This window comes from Cydia strobilella, chromosome 12 (assembly GCF_947568885.1).
Source record: "Cydia strobilella chromosome 12, ilCydStro3.1, whole genome shotgun sequence".
Taxonomy (NCBI): Eukaryota; Metazoa; Arthropoda; class Insecta; order Lepidoptera; family Tortricidae; genus Cydia; species Cydia strobilella.
This window is the reverse complement of record NC_086052.1, coordinates 466,595-490,396: the sequence shown is the minus strand read 5'-3', so window position 1 is coordinate 490,396 and position 23,802 is coordinate 466,595. Positions and strand designations below refer to the sequence as shown.

General features: G+C 39.1%; 2 protein-coding genes across 3 annotated transcripts in view; one reads left to right on the top strand and one right to left on the bottom strand.

Moving 5' to 3' along the window:
* LOC134745927 (cationic amino acid transporter 3) overlaps positions 1 to 17,345 on the top strand; it is a 46,219-nt gene extending 28,874 nt beyond the window's left edge. Inside the window, exons 1-12 of one of the 2 annotated variants that reach the window (XM_063680047.1) lie at positions 636 to 818; positions 3,426 to 3,657; positions 4,647 to 4,795; positions 5,469 to 5,604; positions 6,755 to 6,859; positions 7,370 to 7,656; positions 9,417 to 9,654; positions 11,576 to 11,678; positions 11,939 to 12,090; positions 12,497 to 12,648; positions 13,548 to 13,656; positions 15,113 to 17,345. In XM_063680047.1, the coding sequence (XP_063536117.1) occupies positions 777 to 818; positions 3,426 to 3,657; positions 4,647 to 4,795; positions 5,469 to 5,604; positions 6,755 to 6,859; positions 7,370 to 7,656; positions 9,417 to 9,654; positions 11,576 to 11,678; positions 11,939 to 12,090; positions 12,497 to 12,648; positions 13,548 to 13,656; positions 15,113 to 15,222 (1,815 nt within the window). In that variant the 5' untranslated portion in view covers positions 636 to 776 and the 3' untranslated portion in view covers positions 15,223 to 17,345. Of the gene's footprint in view, positions 1 to 635; positions 819 to 3,425; positions 3,658 to 4,646; positions 4,796 to 5,468; positions 5,605 to 6,754; positions 6,860 to 7,369; positions 7,657 to 9,416; positions 9,655 to 11,575; positions 11,679 to 11,938; positions 12,091 to 12,496; positions 12,649 to 13,547; positions 13,657 to 15,112 lie in introns of those variants that run through there. The other variant, XM_063680048.1, reaches the window with a different exon arrangement.
* Positions 17,346 to 22,970: 5,625 nt separating this feature from the next.
* The window catches only part of LOC134745959 (cationic amino acid transporter 2), a 38,836-nt gene continuing 38,004 nt past the window's right edge, over positions 22,971 to 23,802 (bottom strand). Inside the window, exon 14 of the mRNA XM_063680108.1 lies at positions 22,971 to 23,503. Coding sequence (XP_063536178.1) covers positions 23,376 to 23,503 — 128 coding nt within the window. The 3' untranslated portion in view covers positions 22,971 to 23,375. The remainder of the gene's footprint in view (positions 23,504 to 23,802) is intronic.

The following is a 23,802-nucleotide window of genomic DNA, read 5'->3' as shown; positions in this document are numbered from 1 at the left end:
TCTCACTGCGTTCGAGCGCCAAAATACCTCGGCAGTTATGGCTGCCTTTCATCCCTTGGTTAACAATCTACTATTGTAGGCCCGTCAGAGTCCAGATATTGGTTGAGTCTGCGCGTTCAACCACAGTTAAAATGGTATTCTAAAATAACTATGCAACAAATCAAATTATTTTAAGTAGGTATTTAATATGTTTTATTAGCTTCGCTGCCTACTTTAACAAGGATGCTGTTTAGCAAAAATGTGTCAACCCACATTAATTTTTCAATAAAATGTCAACTTTAGGCGTAAATTTTTTAAGTAGACATCTTGCAAAATGGATGTGGGTTAAGACATTATTGCGTATCAGCATCCCTTATTATAAACTGAAATATATCTCATGCCCAAGGCCTCCAGTTTAGCTAAAATCTAACCAGCGGCAGTAATTATTTATTAATCTGTGCTAGCGGCGCCAGTTGTCGGGTTTTCGACTGACGCCATAACCTGGCTTTGGGCTACCCTTGTACTGGTTTTCTGATTAGCAATAAAGGGAAAATTTAGGTAGAGGAAATACAGTTCCTAAAGTCGTTTTAACAGACATAACACAAAGCCGAACATCAAGTCATTATAAAATTTGCTAAGAATACTAGTATTTGCTATAGGATCAACCGATGAGATTGTGGGAACAAACAGCTCATGACGAGACACATTTCATTTGTTCTTGTCACTGTTTGGTGAATTGTCACTGTGATTTGTACATTCCGTATTTATGTATTGAAAATTTTGCTAATTGATAATTAATGTGTGCAGACGATTGTTTAAGTAAAAATTCTTATTTAAGCGTAAGTATTTTTATAAATTTATAGTTTACATATAGCAATAAGTTAACATTCAAAGTATATTTAAATCTTTTGAAAATTGCGTAAATTACTACTTACTTAACTAAATAGCACTCTTTTTTTAAATAATAACACGAATAAAACTAAAAATTAAAGAAATCCTGTATTTGGTAGGTACTGCCTATTATATACTAAGCAATATATGTGGTATTTTCTATAAAAAGGGACCTTATTGTCGATGGCGCTTACGCCATTATAAACGATGCTCCGATATAAATACAATGCTGCGCGACGCTGTGCGGCGTAAGCGCCATCGACAATAAGGTCCCTTTTTATAGAAAATGCCCCATATTACGTAGCACTGTTGTAGCCTAGGTGTGAGGCATCCTAAATGCGTCTTCCATTTTACGAATCTGTAGGCCGAGCACATGATTGGCGCGACAGTATCTCGCCTCGACATAGACTACCCGTCTTTTACTAACTGTATGAATTAAATAGGGACGGGTAGTCTATGTCGCGGCGAGATACTCTCGCGCCAATCATGTGCTAGCCCGGCTGAGTCCGTGGGTTCGAACACTTTGACCTTCGGCTCGTACCAATAGAGTTTATAGAAATGTATAAATGTAAATGTAATTATATCTACGAAATATTATATGATAGTTAACCAGTGGTTATCTGGAGAAGGAAAATATTGTATAAGCGCTGCAACGAAATTCCAATATTTGAGTGTTGCTCATTCGGGTGCTCACTAGTTTGAGGACTATTTTATAGCCTAAACCTTCTTGTAGGTACCCGTATCGTTTGTCTTAAAAATAAGAAGGAAATGTGATCTTGTCAAAAAGTTAGATCAATTTAATGCACCTACCTATAGTGCCTAATCGGCAAAGGATCGAAACAACCGAACAATTGGGTTGGCGACGCCAACTTGGCGTATACTTTTGGCGAATTGTCTAATTCATTACTTTTGATTCTGAGTAAATCTATAGCTATCGCCACCTTGGTAGTAGTGTTAGTACCCTCTCTTTATAAGTAAGCTTTAAATATTTGTCCAAAAACGAATCAAATTACTTTATTTATCGAGTTTACATAACCATAACAAAACTTCCGTGAGACACAGACATATTAAATATATTAATAACAGGTCACTTACGTGTTTTAAGTCGAAAACGCTCGACATGTTTCACTCCGTACCGAGCAGCGTCATCAGGAGCTTGCGTCGACGGTGATGGTGAGTCTACGCCGGTCCGTCACCGTCGACGCAAGCTCCTGATGACGCTCCTCGGTACGGAGTGAAACATGTCGAGCGTTTTCGACTTAAAACACGTGAGTGACCCGTTATTAATATATTTTACATAACCATGTCAATAAACCTACCGTGATTTTCTAACATTGACGTAAAGTGCGTTCTTGATATGAGTTAATCCTTTCGCTATCTTCAAGTTTACACGCGAATTGAAGACGGACTTATTTAAACCACTTGGAACCATGTTTCTTGAAACACGTGTAGGAACAAAGTAACATGACGTATTACATGTATACATTCTGTTCTGTTTATTTTAAATGTATTTAATAATATGAACTCGAATCCTTCTTGGAAGAGTGAACAGAAATAGCACTACATACATACATACATACAATCACGCCTATTTCCCGGAGGGGTAGGCAGAGACCACGGATTTCTGGGGTGCTCTTTCTGCTGGCCTTTCTTCAGGATTTCCCCGATCTGATCAGAGAAAGTCCGCCGAGGTCTGCCCCTTCCAACTCCCGTTTCTAACTCTCCCATATACACTCTCTTTGTTAGCCTTCTTTCACTCATTCTTTCCACGTGTCCAAACCATCTCAACATACCTTTCTCAATTTTTGTCACTACATCTTCGCTCAGTCCACACTTTTCCCTTATCACACTGTTCCTAATTCTATCTTGTAATCTCACACCACACACACTTCTCAACGCTCTCATTTTCACTGCATTCACTTGGCTCTGATGCCTCTTCTGCCATACCCAACTTTCGCTACCATACATAAGTGTAGGCACCAGCACCCCTCTTATGCACAGCCAAACGTGCCTTTTGCGACACCTTAGCACTAAACTTAAATAATTTCACGGTTTACACTCACTTGTTTTAGTCACTCGCGCGACATGTTTCGGATAGCCTATTATTTAATGTTAGTATGTCTCACAACAGTTTAAATTCGAGAAATAGCACTGGACCGAAACCAGTGGATAATTTGGGGAGAAGCCTTTTGCCCAGCAGTGGGATACGACAGGCTTTAAATTAGTAATATTTAAGCGCTTTGTTTATCGTTATATTTTATAGAGTAAGTGGATTAAATGAGCCGCTTCAACACTTCATCGAATTTTACATATTAAAAATATACATAGTACCTATAGTGTTGTGCAAATTCTTTCCCAACACGTATAACAACCCTAAAGCTACATCTCACCTAAGGGCCAGTACAGGCGGACTGCAACCCGACTGCATTCCATACAAACTGCAGGTGGGTGGCAGTTCGTCTTTATCGGCCCTAAAGCGACAAATTTTTCCTACTATTAATACGAAAGATCAACAGTTCACCATGATAAATCATAGACGTTTCTTCATTCCCCAGATGGGTTGCGCGCGCATCCTCCACGTCCTCCGCCGGTGCAAGCGTCTCGAAGATGGTGACAACTCGACGCAACTCGCCCGGTGTTTAGGCCTTCTAGATCTAACTGCCCTGGGTGTAGGCAGTACATTAGGTCTTGGTGTTTATGTGCTAGCTGGGGCAGTAGCGAAGACGGTAGCTGGACCCGCTGTGACGTTAAGCTTTCTGGTCGCTGCAATAGCTTCAGCTTTTGCAGGTAAGTCTCTTCAGTCTACTTCGTGAGCAAGTAAGTATTTATAGAAGGCGGTGATGACAGACAAGGCCATCACGTCCCTCACATTGATCGATCGAGGGCGTCCAAATACACCAAAACGCGCTCTGTGTTTTTAGAAGATTGTGACAACTCGACGCCCCTCGCCCGTTTTAGGCCTCCTAGATTAGCCTGCCGGCCTGCCCTGGGCGTTGACAGTACATTCTTGGTCTTGGTCTTGGTCTTGGTGTTTATGTGCTAGCTGGAGCAGTAGCGAAGTAGAGAAGGCGGTCGCTGTACCCGCTGTGATGCTCAGTTTCTTGGTCGCTACTATATAGCATCAGCTTTCGCTGGTAACTTTATTTCTTCTTGTTTTTTGAATATAGTTTCTTCAAATTAAGGATACCCATAAGGCAGCGGGGGTGAAGCCCTGCGAAGTCTGAGCTCTACGTACTAAGGCCCGGGGCCTTCCACCAAAGTGCGCCCTGACCTGAGCTATGGCTTGAGCCTTCGCTCTTAAGTCCCTTCTTCTTCTTTCGGCCGCTTTAGTCTCAGAGGTACTGAGAGTTTAGTTTCGTTTCGGTTATGGCTTTTCCAAGAGAGTGCCTTGTTTCGTCTGTTCCAAGAATTTGAACATTCCACTCCGTACCCAAATCAATTGATCCGAATCTGATCTGATCTGAATCAGGCACAGTCAGCAACATTTAGGCGGGCGAAGTGTTCAAAAAGCTAAACACAACTTTATGGTTAAGGAAATAAGAGCGTGTACGAGTCACTTTGAACACGCTTAGCTATTTTTGCTGCTAACTGTAGTACCTAATATAAGTCCTAAACATGATATCATACAAAACAAATCGTTATCTTATTAACGTAAAGCGCGTAGGGGCTTAAAAGGCTTTTGGTAATGCAGATACTACTATACTACTACAATAGCAGACGCTATTGCGTCTTAAATACCACCTATTTAAACATTACAGTACTTCTCTTTTCACCAGGTCTATGCTATGCCGAGTTCGCGTCCCGAGTCCCCAAAGCGGGCTCCGCATACGTGTATAGCTACGTTAGCGTCGGCGAGTTCATTGGCTTTACTATAGGATGGAACCTCATCTTGGAGTACGTGATAGGAACAGCCAGTGTGGCTAAGGTAAGCAGCTCTCAACATTGCACGTAAGTTCAAATATAGGTCGTGATTATCTTGGTAATTAATCGGATCCGGCTAAGAAAAAGTTAGAGGACTGAAAGGCGTGATCTTCGATAGCGACAGCGGTCAAAGCAGCCATGTTCTGGCCAATCTACCTTAGATGTAGCAGAAGAACCTATTTTAACGATAACGTTTAGGGAGGTGGGACATAGGATTAGGGAGAGGACCTCTGATGGTCGCGCAGGTTCGTACCTGGTGAAAAGGTTGGCCATCGCTATCCAACGTGGTAACGCGGCAAGTGTGATGGGCACCCGGTACAGCTCGCGGAGGTCTTTTTGAATAAAATATTTTAGTTAGTTCTGTAGTTTATTGATTAATTTAGATAAGTTTAAGTATTTTTTTATGATTGTATAATGTATATATACCATTAACTGTACGTTTTTACTTATAATATTAATTATAATTTTAACGATTGTGAGGATCAAATATCTATAACAACTTTAGAGTAATCACTGAAAATTTTCTCTAAATTCTTGTATCCACAGCCATGATGGGATGAGGCACACGGGGTTATATACAGAAGTTAAATCTCTGCACATATTCGTTAATTTTCTTTCCGCAAATAAAACATATGCTTTTTATTGTTGTCGTTTTAAAGTTATGTTTAATATTTCAGGGCATGGCGAACTATATCGACAGCCTGACGAACAATAGTATGGCACGAGCGATGACGGAATGGGCGCCCATGCACGTCGGGTTCATGGGGGGGTATCCGGACTTCTTCGCGTTTGCGCTGGTTCTTCTGATTACTTGTAAGTACATTTAGTATTAAAGGGCATGGCAAACTACATCGACAGCCTGACCAACAGCAGCGCGAGCGATTACTGAGTGGGCTCCCATGCACATCGGGTTCATGGAAGGGTATCCGGACTTCTTCGCGTTTGCGCTGGTTCTTCTGATTACTTGTAAGTACATTTAGTATTAAAGGGCATGGCAAACTACATCGACAGCCTGACCAACAGCAGCGCGAGCGATTACTGAGTAGGCTCCCATGCACATCGGGTTCATGGAAGGGTATCCGGACTTCTTCGCGTTTGCGCTGGTTCTTCTGATTACTTGTAAGTACATTTAGTATTAAAGGGCATGGCAAACTACATCGACAGCCTGACCAACAGCAGCGCGAGCGATTACTGAGTGGGCTCCCATGCACATCGGGTTCATGGAAGGGTATCCGGACTTCTTCGCGTTTGCGCTGGTTCTTCTGATTACTTGTAAGTACATTTAGTATTAAAGGGCATGGCAAACTACATCGACAGCCTGACCAACAGCAGCGCGAGCGATTACTGAGTAGGCTCCCATGCACATCGGGTTCATGGAAGGGTATCCGGACTTCTTCGCGTTTGCGCTGGTTCTTCTGATTACTTGTAAGTACATTTAGTATTAAAGGGCATGGCAAACTACATCGACAGCCTGACCAACAGCAGCGCGAGCGATTACTGAGTGGGCTCCCATGCACATCGGGTTCATGGAAGGGTATCCGGACTTCTTCGCGTTTGCGCTGGTTCTTCTGATCACTTCTAAGAGTTCTAAGTATATTAAGTATTAAATTTTTTGTATGTTTTTCTGCAGCCTACCTGGTGATAAGCCGCTAGCGTACTGTGTGCCAACCCTTAAGAACTTGTACACTCCTTTTTTTAAGTACCTGATCACGTTCTGTAAATTTACATATATTGAGAAAAGTAAGGAAATTCGCACAGTGTGTGAACAGAATCTGAGGATGCATAGGTCTTTTAACTAAGTAATTTTGAATAGAAGTTCGTTTACGTCGTCGTTTCTAAATCCTTGGTGGAGGCTCCTTTTGGCTAGAATGATAATGATAATGATGAGACCTCTAAAAGTCTTATGACTCTAAAAGTCTGATATCGTAATCTTAGATTACTCAATCAAAGTATTTTGTTGCAGTGCTGTTGGCAGTAGGAGTGAGAGAGTCTACGAAACTTAACAACGTGTTTACGGCTCTCAACATGATAACTGTCATCATTGTGGTCATCGCTGGAGCCGTCAAGAGTAAGTATATTTACCTAACAAAAGTGTAACATATTAATTATAACTCAACACTGTTCATTAAAAGACACAAAATAACTAATTACGTATGTATCAGCGAGTTTCATTAATGTTTTTACATACATCTAAATGTGTAGGAGAGTAACAACTGAATTATTCAAATCGGGATCCGAGTTTGATGGGTCTTCCATATTACAGGCATGAGGTTGATATTGTTTTTTTTACTCTATCCACATGATATCAATTTGGCTGGTCTAAAAAAACTTATAAATCATAAATCATTTATTTCGTGATAAACTTACATACTAGCATTACAAGAAAAAATTAAAAAAACATATTTGCAGTGTTTACCACGAAATGGGCTCGCCTCAGCATAATGCCGACCCAAGTGTCGGCGCTGATCTTCCGGCGAGTCCATTTGTGGGCCACGATCGCAGCTGTACGGCACGGCCTCGTAAAATTGAACGCATCCAGTTGTGGCGGTTATATGTAATCAATATCCCATTCTCACAGGTGACATAGCCAACTGGCGCATCAAACTGGAAGACATCCCCGAAGAATACCGCGACAAGGCCGGCGCGGGCGGGTTCATGCCCTGGGGCATTGCCGGCGTCATGGCCGGCGCTGCTAAGTGCTTCTTCGGTTTCGTCGGCTTCGACTGCGTGGCTACGACTGGTGAAGAAGCGAAAAATCCGAAGAGGGATATACCGCTGTCGATTGTCATGTCGCTGGTGGTGATCTTCGTGTCATACTTCAGCATCGCGACGGTCTTGACTATGATGTGGCCGTATTACTTACAGGTGAGTTCACTATACCGTATAGAAGGGATTAGAGAATTCAGTATTGATCCTCAATATCTGTGCGACATAATACAGTTACAATTAGGTAGGTGTCTGTCAACAAAAATTATGAATGAGACCATATGTGTAAAGCTATCTCTTTTCCATTAATTCTGGTACGTATGAAAAAAATGTGTCATGGCTAGTACTTTTTCGGCTTCGTTGGCTTCAACTGCGTGGCTACGACTGGCGAAGAATCCGAAGTTAGAGTATTCCACTGTCAATTGTCATTTGGCGCTGATGGTGATTTTATCTAAAATTCTTAACATACACAAGAGACGGTACATGTTGGCTATAAAACAATATATGTGTGATAGCTGCAGTTCCAATTACCTAGACAGGTATCCCTCAACTAAATCGATGACTGGGTTGCATTATTAGCATGGTCTTGGTATGTAAAAAGAAACATAATAATATATGCGAAATAAATATGCAACTCCTAGGCATCTGTTAACAAATGACAAGATCATATTTGTGTACTGTTATCTCATCTATCTCACACCAAGTTTTTAAAAGAAGGTAAGTGAAAAAGTTACTAAGATCGCACAATTATTACGAAAGGTAATAAAAAAAAGTTACCGGTCAATTCGAACAACGTGATAATAACTAGATACGAGAACAATACGAGATCTAATAGATACGGCGTGATTCGGGAGAAACCAATTGTCATTTCACGCTACAATTATTGTGACGTTTTAGGATATCCATTAGATATCCATTGGATGTCTAATTAATATCTTAAGCAAATCTTAAAGAGATCGTTCAAGAGGACATTCGGAATCGCGGAAATGTCAAATTTGACATGACTTTCTTAAATATCGTTATCGTTTCTGTTTCATATCTAGTGGATATCTAGATCATTGTTCGAATTGGCCCGTTAGTAAAAACACTGAATAGGTATGAATACATAAGAGTCAAGATAAAACAATCGTGTGATAAGTCACCACAATACAAAGCCACCAGTTAATTTGCTAAACCTGAAATTTCAATAAGGTAGTTAGCAAGAACGACCTTGTTCGGAGATAAATGTTTTTTTCTTTATCGCAACCGTGACAAACGAGATGATCTACATTAACGATGTTTTTACTTCCTCAAGGTAACCGTTTTTATGACTCAACAGTTGTCATTTGTTTCTGTGAGTTAATAACTGGGACTGCTCATTTTTCTAAGACCGTAAAAGGAGATGACTTATTATGGCTCTTTTTTTGCGAGTCTTCTTCCCTTTAAGATGGAAGGTCTGCCACCTTAAGACCTAAATCGTAACTTAACATTGACACTTCACGCACTTATAACTAATTTCAAGAGTTGGCGTCGTTTTACTAATAAATATTTAACCTATAAAATATTTTTTTCACCTCAGCAGCTCGAACAAGCCTACTTTCGTCACTCCCTGGAGTGAGGAATTTGCGACTTTCCTCACACCAGGGAGTGAAACAAAGTAGCTTTTTAATTTAATAAAAGCCATTATTTTTTTGTTTCTCTGTATTATTCTGTGTAATTCGAAATACATTTTAACCTTTAATATGTTCTAACTACTGAGGTGGAAAATTATAGAGCAAAGTTATTTTACATCTCGTGTTTTCGAGTCCCTCGCTACGCTCAAGATTCTAACTTAGCTCGCTTAGGTCGTGATTCAATTATAGAATCTTTCGCTTTCTCAAAATAAACACTCGCAAGAAAAACCAACTTTCCTCTCTTGTTGCACAAATAACTATTTCCAGGATGCCGACGCACCCTTCCCCCACGTGTTTACCGAGGCCGGCCTCCCCGTCATCAAATGGATCGTGACCATCGGCGCCATCTTCGCTCTCTGCACCAGCCTGCTCGGTGCCATGTTTCCTCTACCAAGAGTCCTGTATGCCATGGGCAGCGATGGGGTGCTGTTTAGGCCTTTGGCGACCATCCATGGATGGACCAAAACACCTTTGTTGGCGACATTCCTTAGCGGATTACTATCAGGTAAGCGACATTTTCTGCTAACTGGCCCACTTTGAGGCGGGTTTTCCCTGCCAAGAATACTGTATTCAGGCCTTTGGCGACCATCCATGGATGGACCAAAACACCTTTTGTTGGCGACATCCCTTAGCGGATTACTATCAGGTAAGCGACATTTTCTGCCAACTGGCCCACTTTGAGGCGGGTTTTCCCTGCCAAGAATACTGTATTCAGGCCTTTGGCGACCATCCATGGATGGACCAAAACATCTTTGTTGGCGACATTCCTTAGCGGATTACTACCAGGTAAGCGACATTTTCTGCTAACTGGCCCACTTTGAGGCAGGTTTCCCCTGCCAAGAATACTGTATTCAGGCATTTGGCGACCATTCATGGGTGACCAAAACACCTTTGTTGGCGACATTCCTTAGCGGATTACTATCAGGTAAGCGACATTTTCTGCCAACTGGCCCACTTTGAGGCAGGTTTCCCCTGCCAAGAATACTGTATTCAGGCATTTGGCGACCATTCATGGGTGACCAAAACACCTTTGTTGGCGACATTCCTTAGCGGATTACTATCAGGTAAGCGACATTTTCTGCCAACTGGCCCACTTTGAGGCAGGTTTACCCTGCCAAGAATACTGTATTCAGGCCTTTGGCGACCATCCATGGATGGACCAAAACACCTTTGTTGGCGACATTCCTTAGCGGATTACTATCAGGTAAGCGACATTTTCTGCCAACTGGCCCACTTTGAGGCAGGTTTTCCCTGCCAAGAATACTGTATTCAGGCCTTTGACGACCATTCATGGGTGACTAAAACACCTTGTTGGCGACATTCCTTATAGTTTTTTTAGCATTACAAAAAAGGAAAACAACCGTGATGTGTCTTTTTATTGAAAAATAATTAAAAACGCTTTAAATAAGTTTTTGGCAAAAAAATCAATTTTGGTACAAGCTTTTTATCGCTGATTGTACTTTTTCCACAGGCAACTTACCGAGATAATTACTTATCGAGACAATTCTAAAAACCCCAAACACGATTAGGTTGCGTTGTTATATCATAGAGTTCCTATGACCACCTGTCTTCATCATCAGATCAGCTCGATGGTACCATAATATTGCATTGTCACCCGACTTACATGCTATGCAAATTTTCAGCTTCATCGGAAACCGGGAAGATGGTTAAATTAGTTACCTTAGATTCCATTACATAGTTACGTACATGTCGACCTAATAAAAGCGTGTTAAAAATTAGTTTATATTACTTATGAAAGCAAAAGAATGTAAAAAATCTTATATGATTTATTATTATAACATATTTGCTGTGACTTATTTATCAAAAGTGATTTTTAATAAAAAGGCACGTCAAGATCGCTTACCTTCTTTCTAATGCTAAATAAACGAACTATAGTGGACGGAGGCGAATCGGGTCAGACTAAAAAAAATGTTGATATTGAAAATATTGCTTTAGATAGATAGATAGCGTTTATTCGTGGCAATAAAGAGGAAAACACGTACATAGGAAACACAACATAACATATAAGCCACGAAATGGCCCCGACTCAGCATGGTGCTAGCCTGGCTGGGCTAGCGCTGACCTTCCGTCGGGGCCATGAACTAGTGCAGTTCTTTGTGACTGGCGTCTTATGCTAACAGAAGAAATGTACAGCTTATTTTAGAGCACTCATATCAAAGCAATATTTCAAATATCAACGAATTTTTTATCATGATCCGATTCACCCTGTGATCCGATTCTCCTCGGTCTACCATATAGCGGATTGCTATCACGTAATTAAGTAATTTTTTTTTGTATACTAGCCCATTTCTGTCCTGAGTCTTATATTCCATGGGCAGTACCTAATAATCATTTGTTTCCAAAAGCTAACCTAAAGCTCGTACTGTCGTTTGCGTGAGAATTAATTTTCTTTTTTTTTTTTGCAGCGATAATGGCAGCCTTGTTTAACCTCAACCAGCTGATCGACATGATGTCTATCGGCACCCTGCTGGCTTACACCATCGTTGCTACCAGTGTCCTCATTCTAAGGTAATCATTATCATAATGTAACATGATATCACCTTAAAAACTTCAACAACTTTAATTGCTAGAAGAGACCGAAATAAATTATGTATCCATCGACAAAAAAACGTACGTATTTTTTTTATAAAAATTTGACAATAATGATGACATTACCTCACTTTGTCAGAGTTAGCTTGGTCGGACTCTACGAAATCCTGCGATATTCATAATAAATTCTCCAATAAAAAATAATATAGTCTTCAAAACTTATTATTTACATATTCCAGATATGAACAGGAGCCAGACCTCTCCATCACCAGCATGAAACCAGTGCCAGAGACGCCGTACTCCGTGGCCAAGCAGAGCTTCAACCTTCTCGGCCTCAAGAGGCCTACAAACTTGTCGGCCTCCATCGCCAAGTCTTCCATTATTATACTATGTAAGTTATATATTCGTGTCTAAACAGAGATTCAATCTTAACATCCTTGAAGTTTGTAAGCCTCAGGAGGCCTAAAAACTTATTGGCCTCTTTTTCTAAATTCTCCATCATTCATTATACTGTGTTAGTAACACTTGCTAGAAACGTAACAAACAGAGCTTCAATCTTCTCGGCCACAAGAGGCCTACAAACTTGTCAGCCTCCATCGCCAAATTCTCCATTATTATATGTAAGTAGTCTACATACGTTTGTAGTTAGGTTGGTTTGTCAAATTGTACACCTAGCCGCAAAATTTCAAGGCCACATGGAATTCATTTATAATGTGAGCATGAAATTTTGCAGCGCGCTGTTTACTTGTTTTTCTAGAAATAGGTATTCCAATATCACAATCTATTGTTTATTACAGTCATCCTAGCTCTGATGACCTGCAGTCTTCTAACTTACGAGCACGGGAGCGCGCTGGACGCGGCGCTCGGAGCCTTAGGAGCTGCCCTTCTAGTGCTGCTAATAATTCTGTACCGACAACCGAGGCAGAGTACGGCGCATCTTAGCTTCAAAGTAAGTACTCCCATAACAGCTTCTAAATAACGCCCTTCTTTCGCTGCTGCTGGAAGAACTACGCATTACGTACCTAATTTATAAGCTTAGATTTATAATTATTTGAAAAAAAATAGTCACGCCGAGTTCTCGGCAGTACTCTGGTATACTGATCTATAATTATAAGTTACAGTGTAATTATGCCTCTTCTATTCCTTATGGTATTTAACTAGCATCGCTAGCATCCTACCATACTCAGAAGCCCTTCATTCGTCTTTCATAATCTGCAGAAATCTGTATTATAAAGGTATCCCGAAGGTTCTTACGAGCTATTTGTTATAAAGTTGAAACCGTTTTTAATTGACAAGGCATTTTTCACAGTGAAAGAATTTTATACTAAGTTTAACATGAAATGATTCTCAGTGTATTTAATTTTATTGACATTTTTATTTTTGATTTTTAATGGATTTTTATTTTTGACATTTGTATATTTAACTATATTGTGTGTTGTGTATTTTAAATTTTATTTGTATTGCAATTTTTGACATGTGTTTTTGACATTAAAGATTGGCATATGGAGATGGTGGGGAAGGCTCTTGAGTAGCGGACGGATCTTTCCTAGGGGGTAACTGCACAAAAAATCCCTATGGGTCAAAGTGTATCCGTAAGGGCCCCCGAAACTATAAGATAAGATAAGACATTAAAGATTGATTGATTGATATCGCTGAATTTAAAGCCAGGTTATCAAACGTTATCATGCCAAATATCGGCTTCTTAGTCTTATCAGAAGTGTTAAAAAGTAGCGCCACGTACGCGACACTTTTTTGGAAAGGTTTAAAGGGTTTTTTGAATTTCTAATGTCCCTTTATAAGGTAGCAAACACGTGAGTGAACATTGTTAAACCTTGTACTGTTCTTCAGGTGCCCCTCGTGCCGCTGGTTCCGTACCTAAGCGTATGTATGAACGTGTATCTCATGGTGCAGTTGGACTACCAAACCTGGGTGCGGTTCATCGTGTGGCTGGTTATAGGTGAGTAGGATCAGTTTTTTTTTGTATATAAGAATCAGGTAACATTACAGGTCGAATATACTGTAGATGTGGTAGGTAGACTTGCCTTAATGCTGGTGCCAAGCGTGCCGGTAAGCGGGTGTAAATGCGGATGTAAATAACAAGCACTAAGCGTCGTTTTATTCACATCAATTTATTGTCTATTAATACGGCACACGGAAGAAACAGTTAGCACAATACACATCAGTCAATAAAGAACAGAAGGAGTAAGAGCGAAAGCGAAAGAAAAGTAAACTAATTAAAATACAATGCAAACGGAATGCAATTTGGCTTGGTAGCACGGTAAAGCGCACATGCGTCTCGCGTCGAGGTTTCTGAGGTACTCAGGTGCGCCAGCGCTGACAGCGATGTATTCCGCCCGCCAGCGCGGGCGCACCTGAGTACCTCAGAAACCTCGACGCGAGACGCATGTGCGCTTTACCGTGCTACCGAGCCAAATTGCATTCCGTTTGCATTGTATTTTAATTAGTTTACTTTTCTTTCGCTTTCGCTCTTTCTCCTTCTGTTCTTTATTGACTGATGTGTATTGTGCTAACTGTTTCTTCCGTGTGCCGTATTAATAGACAATAAATTGGTGTGAATAAAACGACGCTTAGTGCTTGTTATTTACATCCGCATTTACACCCGCTTACCGGCACGGTTGGCACCAGCATTAAGGCAAGTCTACCTACCACATCTACAATACAATTACACATTCAGTTAAACTGAGACTTAAACTTTTCAGGTGTACAAGCCGCATCCGTAGCGATTCAAAATATATATAAAATTTCGTTTATCTGAGTATATATTAGACGTTAAGTCCTGTTTTTAAATTGGAGCACAGTTACCCACCAAGGAGCAAAGTAGGACCATTTTACGGTAGTTAAATTGAGCCTACTTAACCAATTTACAACAGTAGACAAGTTATTTGTAATTAAATTGTTAAGGCCTTCAGTTTAATTTTTCTTGAATTTTAATAACAAACATAATTATTTTGTTGGTTAATCACAGCTATTATCTAACAAAATAATTATGTTTGCTTGCAATTGTAATTGTTTGCAAGTAATTTACGTAAAAAAAGAACAAGATGGGCCCCAGTATGGTCCCTTGGGGCACACCAGATTTAATATTCAACATGGTTCGAGTTTTATGATTCGAAGTTGATACCGAGACACTTTGTTTTCTTTGCTTCAAGTAGGATTCAAACCATTTGTTTGATATACCTCTAATGCCGTAGCGATTTAAGATATCTAGCATTATGGTATGATTTACATGATCAAAAGCTTTAGACAAATCTAAGAAAATGGCAACAATATTTTCTTGCCATCATACACATAGCCAGACATTTCAAACCAGATACTCCCTTTTGAAATCCGAATTGTTCTAGAGCTAAAATTTTGTTTGAGACCAGATAAGCACATTTTAATTTATTTTCCAGGATACGCAATATATTTCTTCTACGGCGTAAGAAACAGTTCTCTGAACGAGACTAGTGTACCCACGAGCAACGGAAAAACCGAGGGCAAACAGGTTACCACCAAGTTCTGATCGAGGGACTACTTAGGACTTTATACTTTTGGGACCTATTCACGTGGACTTTTTAGGATATGATTGTAGGAAGATGGTTTTCTGTCCTGTTTCTACAAGTTTGTAAAGAAATGCATACTTTTAGGTATGTAAGTAATTTAAATATGTAATTGGGTGATTAAAAATAAGTTTCAGGATAATAAGGCACTTTATACAGTAATATTTTGAAGTAAATAAATCGTGTTAGTTGAGATTATTTCATTAATATCGTATCTAATAAATAAAACTCCTCACGATTACTTCGTAGCATCTTACTTTCTAAGAATTTCAGTGTCGCAACATTGGTGCCGTTACCATTTACCATATTTATGTGCATTATTATTATTAGCAGTGTTTGACAAGGTATGATTAAGTATTTAGGAATTTAGAATAGACATTGTTTTAACCCATAAATGCATGATTTAAAAAATTACTACTACTACTTGGCGTTTGGTTTAAAAGTGCGTTCAGAAACTTAAGCTTTTTTCTGTTGAATCTGTGAGCTGTCCAATGCTTTGTATACATTTGGCAACAATGTGCATTTAAGAGTTAAATTGAAACTGAAAATATGAATGAATAAACAAAACTTCCGTGAGACACAGACATATTAAATATATTAATAACGGGTCACTCACGTATTTCCGGTTTGTCAACGTCAACGCAAGCTCCTGATGGCATTTCTCGGTACGGAGTGAAATATGTCGAGCGTTTTTCGACTTAAAATACGTGAGTGACCCGTTATTAATATATTTAATATGAATGAATAAACTTAATAACTAGATAATATATTAGTTTTAGTTGCCAGGTATGTAGATACCGTATCAGTTAACTGTCCAAAAGGGAATAAAAACGCAAGTAAATATGCCTATGTTATATTAAGATTTTGGTAATATTGTCGGATAAAATCGTAGAATAATAGCATACAATCAATTAACATGTTCATATTATATGGATCGCTTTTTGACTACAGGGATGTTTATGTTTATATAAACTCACGCGAAATATGTATACTGACTAGTGATCCCTGTATCCATAGCGTTAAAGTTCATTTTATTTAAAACAATCTTGCCATTCAATGTACTGGATTTCTCATTTACATCAACGCCAGCATTTTTTTTTTTCGTAACTGCGTAAAAACTGGTAAATATTGTATAGAAATTTTGTCAGATTTTTTCTTCTATAATTAGTCTGTATTTACAAGTGCTTTTGTATTTATGCAACAAGTGCGGAAAGTGTATAATTTCCGACGATAGAAATTTTGTTCACGAGCGAGCAAAGCGAGCGAGCGTATAAAGGAATACGAGTCGGAAATCATCTTTACGCACGTGTATCATACAATGTTTACTATGCATTGTGCGAGTAAATAAAAAAACATATCATGGCAAATAAGTTTAATTATTAAAAAATTGAAAACAAAAAGCACTAGTGCGGAAAAGTAGTACTTTCCGCATGATATGGCTCCGTAGAAAACGCACTTTTCGAGCACATGCATTGTAAAAGATAAATTAATATCATACAGTAAATTGAATTCATACTTTAAAAAAAACATACCTACATACTTAAATAAAGTTTCATACAAATAGAATACGTCACTATTTATTAATTTAGTTGTAGTATTTTTTTATTAATTTATATTTGACGTTATTTTATAAGAATAGTTACTCCTAGACTTATATTTACCGGGATATGGACCGTGACCTTTTGTATTGTTTTCGAGCTCCCATTATTTCGACGCAGTTACAATTCATTTTCTTCACGGGTAACTAAAGATGGCGGATGGTCTATATCGCGGTCAATATAAGTCTAGTGAAACTAACCGTGAATTATTCAAAACTGTTAGTTACTCCTAGTTTCGGAGATCAACTATTATGTGACAATAATAGTCATTAAATGACTTTATACTTATTAAAAATACTTATAATATTAAAACAGTGTAATGTATATATGTATAATTTTATACAAATGTGTTGTGATCGTAAGTGTGTTTGTGATAGTAATGGTAAGAATCATGTGATCATTAAATTATGATGTTATTACTAACTAGAATAATTTAACAAACTGTGATTTGATAAAGTCGAAAATTAATAAATATAATTTGAATTGAACTTTATTATTTATTTCTGGATATTAACAGCAGACTAAAATATCTGATACAAAAATACTCTTTATTTACATACAAGATATATACAGTGGTACTACTTAAACGAAATTAATAACTAGCTTAAATCTAAAATAGGCCCTTGAGGCATTGTACCAAGGATGCTGGCGGCATTTCCTCGCTGTATCGCAATGCTGATACGTTGTGCGAGGAAGCCGCCAGCTCTTCGGTCACCAGTTACGTCAACCAGACGATACAGTAGTTTAGTAACCAACCCATTAGAGCGTATCATACATTTTTGTATTTTTTGTTCGATATGAGGTACAAAATAAAATTGAAGGTGAAACCACAGGTGTGTAAGTAAAACGACAAAATCTTGTAGCAATATTGTATTTATTGTCAATACAGGGGCATAACACTAACGAATTAAAATTAATAGCGTCATATCAAGATTGTTACCAGAAAATTATGATAATATAAATAATTTGATTGAAATGCATGATCTTGAAATAGCACTGAATCGCAGAAAATCCAAGGTAGAGTAAGCACGTAAATACATTAATACATTTTAAGTACAATTAACAGATCGTTAGCATGAGTATGTTGTAGTCATTAATTGTACATTCGTTAGCAAAACATCTTGCGCAAAAAATCGCGCTAAAATGACGTTAAAGTCTGACTTTCACGTTCACAAACATAATCGCGTGCACACTTCATATTATTATTCACAACGACGGGATTTAATCGCGTAAAAAAAAGTTTTAAATTTACCTCCGACGTTTCGAGGACGGCGTTGTCCCCGTGGTCTCGGAGAAGACTGTCTCAAGTTAATAATAATGATGATTGATTTTTATGAGTAAAAATCGTGAAAGTTTAAATCAGTGTGTCACACTTCATATGATAAGAATAAAACAATATTGCGGATTACTGTACCCGAGTTAACTTCATGTCTTAACTACATATTAAATTTATAAAAGTAACACAAACAAAACTTAAAAGCTAATATTTTAGAAATTCCTTCAAGCCAACTTGAGGCATGTCTTACATCATAATAAAATAATTGTGACGTTTTCAACCAAAAGGTACCACATTGTCGCTAGTCGATAAGGTTGATTTCGAATCGAAGCTTTATGGAAATAGCGCCTTATTGACAACCGACAATAAGTACCCTTTTGTTTGAAAATGGCACAATTATATAATAAATATCGCTGGTTCACAGCCACATTCAACGTAATACTGGAATCACTCACGTTTGCTTTAATAACTAGATTTAATAACCCAAATAACACTAGACCCTACTCATAGTGTTGAGTTCCTGCCGATGAGTAAGGTTAATGCCAGAGCTCAACGAGGGAGAGGAGTGTTAGGGTCGGCAACGCGCATGTAACTCCTCTGGAATTGCAGGCGTACATAGGCTACGGAGACTGCTTAACATCAGGCGGACCGTGTGCTTGTTTGCCACCGACGTAGTATTAAAAAAATGTTTTCCACAAACTACTACAAAAACAAGTTGAATTAAAAAAAATTATAAACCTGACTGCAATTTTTACCACATTCATTTTGACGCCAAAATTTGTTATTTTTATTCTATGAACACGATTCAGATACACAACCCAGACCAAAAGTATGGAAACAACGTTGTTTTCTTTAATATCTCATGTTTCTATCTTTGTTGTATATATTTGTAAACTAAGACTTACATTAGGCAAACCCAAAAGATTAAAAATACACGCTTAATATCAAAACATCCTAAAATATTGTCAAAAAGCTGAAAAAATAAAGTAGGAAAAAGTTACATAATTATACCTACCCTTTAATTACATGACAAAATGTTGAATTGGCAACTATCACAGCCAGATTAATTTACTTTTAAAATGTTCTATTATTATTTTTACCAAATTGTCAATGAGTAGTATAAAATCCATCGCTTAAAAGATCACACCTTTCTATTGAAATACAAGCTTCTTTCCATACTTTTAACGTTTTTACGGTTTAAATATCATTCACGACCTTGAAGACTTAGCTCACGTTTATTGGTGCAGCGAAATGAAGTAAGTCGTGCGTGCGATGCGCGCCAATCACCACGACGATAGGCAAGGCATCAAAACCAATTCAAAAACACAATGAGTTGAATTGAAATTGCCCAGTAAGTCACACAACAAACGAATGTAATAAACACCATTACTTTAAAATTCATCAATAAAGGTAGGCTGTAGGTCGTGACAAAGAATTAGACTCGCATACGCTCGAAAAAACATGATCCTTCGCCGGCAGTGGCGTGAATATTCGCAAAACTTGATTGTTATTTCATACTTCAAGTATTAACATTGATATATGAACTTCATATATCAATGTGAGTAAAGCATATTATGAAAGCTTAAATTAAATGAGCGTTTTTTTTATTGCCATTTTTTATGTGACCTTTTTTGCCACTGTTGTGTTTATTCTAGTCAGGATCCAGAGCCCTTTTCATCCTTATAGGAAAACGTGTCACGAAATTTCCATAAATTTTTCAAACTTTCCTGTTTATTACCGCCATACAAAGTATATGAGGAAATGGTAACACTATAGGAAAAAAACTTTGGGACATTTTTTTATCCCATTAGGATCGAAAGAGCTCGTGATTCTGAGTAGAAAAAACACAAAAATTGCAAAAAAGGTCACAAAAAAATGCAAAAAAAAGAAACGCTCAAATGAAATAATCAATTATTTCAGAATTTAAATTTCCATTTCGTAGCTTAGTCTACATGTCTATTACTTAGTTTAGCACATAGGAACAACACATCTAAAGCAAAATTAAAATAATACCTATTTTAAATGCGCAACATACAGTTCTCTCCCCAAGTAATATTATAAAGATCCGTCAACAAAATGCTAATCCAAATAATAAATAGTCTTTTTTTAAGTAAAACTTCTTTAGGCGCGACTAGAGGGTATAGTATGCGGTCTATCTACTGAGCTCGTTCACTTACCTGTACTGACAATGGCATTCTGTTAAACAAAAGCCATTATTTCTTTTGTGCCTGAGCGCGTGGCCTTTGTGCCTGATCGCGTGGCTATTGTGTGGGAGCCTCAGGCACAAAGGCCACGCGCTCAGGCACAAAAGACATAATGGCTTTTGTTTAACATAATGCCATTGTTAGTACGTAAGTGAACAAGCTCAGTAGAGATAGCGTTAACTATAACTCGGATGTTTTTTTCTGACGGAAGTAACGCTCAGTAGTGACACACGTCAAAGTGCCAACATAGCGATAAACGTCATCGTCAAAGAAGTTTTACTTCAATCACGCGTAAAGATTACACTCACACTTTTTTTTTTATAACAAATATTATTCCCATTAACGCCAGGCATTTAAACAACAAGAGATTCATCAAAGAATTTGTACAATTAGTTTTTATACAACGGATCTTATCAAATACATGTCGTACAAATTTAAGTAAGTACATTATAAATACAATTTTTATAATATTGTCTTCGGTTACCGCGATAGTTACTCATGAAATAAAACTATGAAAACGGATTATATCGCGTACAATTTTTATGTCAAAAACTAAAATTACATAGAAATTAAACAAAAAACATTGCATTCTAAAAAAACAAGACGCACTGTTATATCTAACTAACAATCCTACGTGCTTTAGTTAGTAAATAAATAAATAGCAAAATACTTTGGCTGTTAGTTATAGGAACATATTAAACATGTGAGATTGGACTGAGATTATATGAACAACTGAATTAACATAAAATTAAAACTACATATCTTAGAGTTTCATTAGAGTATAGGAAGTTCAAAAAAGATGGGCAACTAAAGTCCATATAAACGTCTAGTCTCGTTAAATATTTACCGTTTTAACATTAACGTGTTATCGTCAGGTGTCTTACTTCAGCTATACTAACTTCCTCTTCTCAAGACTCAAAAAGTACCTAATCAAAACATTTTCAGAAAGATATAACTAGCAATACTTCGTTCTAATTAGAAAAATAGAAATTACCGATCGCTTTTTGATAAATACTAGTCATATTTATACGATACGATAACAGACCGTTTACAGATATTAAATACTGGATATAAATGATACCACGCGACCCGTAGGACTAGCGATAGTAGCGATGGTCTCCGGTCAGCCGAGAGCGTTGTGCGCCAACAAGGCGGTGTGGCTGTCGTTAGTCGTTATGTAACACTGACAATTGTACGTCAGGGTTACGTTTACGTTCAGAGCTGTAGGTTATGTTGTTAGATACTGGATATAAATGATACCACGGTACCGGTAGGACTAGCGATAGTAGCGATGGTCTCCGGTCAGCCGAGTGCGTTGTGCGCCAACAAGGCGGTGTGGCTGTCGTTATGTAACACTGACAATTGTACGTCAGGGTTACGTTTACGTTCAGAGCTGTAGGTTATGTTATTAGATACTGGATATAAATGATACCACGGTACCGGTAGGACTAGCGATAGTAGCGATGGTCTCCGGTCAGCCGAGTACGTTGTGGGCCAACAAGGCGGTGTGGCTGTCGTTATGTAACACTGACAATTGTACGTCAGGGTTACGTTTACGTTCAGAGTTGTAGTTTATGTAGATTAGACTCTGGAATTCTGGATATAAATGATACCACGGTACCGGTAGGACTAGCGATAGTAGCGATGGTCTCCGGTCAGCCGAGTGCGTTGTGCGCCAACAAGGCGGTGTGGCTGTCGTTATGTAACACTGACAATTGTACGTCAGGGTTACGTTTACGTTCAGAGCTGTAGGTTATGTGGTTAGATACTGGATATAAATGATACCACGGTACCGGTAGGACTAGCGATAGTAGCGATGGTCTCCGGTCAGCCGAGAGCGTTGTGGGCCAACAAGGCGGTGTGGCTGTCGTTATGTAACACTGACAATTGTACGTCAGGGTTACGTTTACGTTCAGAGCTGTAGATTATGTTGTTAGATACTGGATATAAATGATACCACGGTACCGGTAGGACTAGCGATAGTAGCGATGGTCTCCGGTCAGCCGAGTGCGTTGTGCGCCAACAAGGCGGTGTGGCTGTCGTTATGTAACACTGACAATTGTACGTCAGGGTTACGTTTACGTTCAGAGCTGTAGGTTATGTTGTTAGATACTGGATATAAATGACACCACGGTACCGGTAGGACTAGCGATAGTAGCGATGGTCTCCGGTCAGCCGAGTGCGTTGTGGGCCAACAAGGCGGTGTGGCTGTCGTTAGTCGTTATGTAACACTGACAATTGTACGTCAGGGTTACGTTTACGTTCAGAGCTGTAGGTTATGTTGTTAGATACTGGATATAAATGATACCACGGTACCGGTAGGACTAGCGATAGTAGCGATGGTCTCCGGTCAGCTGAGAGTGTTGTGGGCCAACAAGGCGGTGTGGCTGTCGTTATGTAACACTGACAATTGTACGTCAGGGTTACGTTTACGTTCAGGGCTGTAGGTTATGCGGTTAGATACTGGATATAAATGATACCACGGTACCGGTAGGACTAGCGATAGTAGCGATGGTCTCCGGTCAGCCGAGAGCGTTGTGGGCCAACAAGGCGGTGTGGCTGTCGTTATGTAACACTGACAATTGTACGTCAGGGTTACGTTTACGTTCAGAGCTGTAGGTTATGCGGTTAGATACTGGATATAAATGATACCACGGTACCGGTAGGACTAGCGATAGTAGCGATGGTCTCCGGTCAGCCGAGAGCGTTGTGGGCCAACAAGGCGGTGTGGCTGTCGTTATGTAACACTGACAATTGTACGTCAGGGTTACGTTTACGTTCAGAGCTGTAGGTTATGTGGTTAGATACTGGATATAAATGATACCACGGTACCGGTAGGACTAGCGATAGTAGCGATGGTCTCCGGTCAGCCGAGAGCGTTGTGGGCCAACAAGGCGGTGTGGCTGTCGTTATGTAACACTGACAATTGTACGTCAGGGTTACGTTTACGTTCAGAGCTGTAGGTTATGTTGTTAGATACTGGATATAAATGATACCACGGTACCGGTAGGACTAGCGATAGTAGCGATTGTCTCCGGTCAGCCGAGTGCGTTGTGGGCCAACAAGGCGGTGTGGCTGTCGTTGTGCAACACCGACATCTGCACGTCGGGGCTTCGTCTGCGCTCCGAGCTGTGCCACGCGCCGTACGTGACGTAGATTATAAGACCTGAAAATTATTACCGTTCAGTATTCGATCCGTGCATGAATATGGCACAGGGCGGACACGCTATACATCAGAAATCACTCGCGTTTCTATGTGTGAACGGCACGTCCGTACACGCGTCATGCGTCATAGTGTAAGTTGCTTAAAAATAGTACTGCTCGCTGCTGCTCAAATTTCCACATAGTTACAAAGAGTACATGAGTGGTAGGTATTGCATAAGAATGTCATCCAAAGCAAGCATGCACAGCAAGAAAGAAATATAAGGAGCAAAAACTATCCTAAAACTATAAAAAAGTATCCTA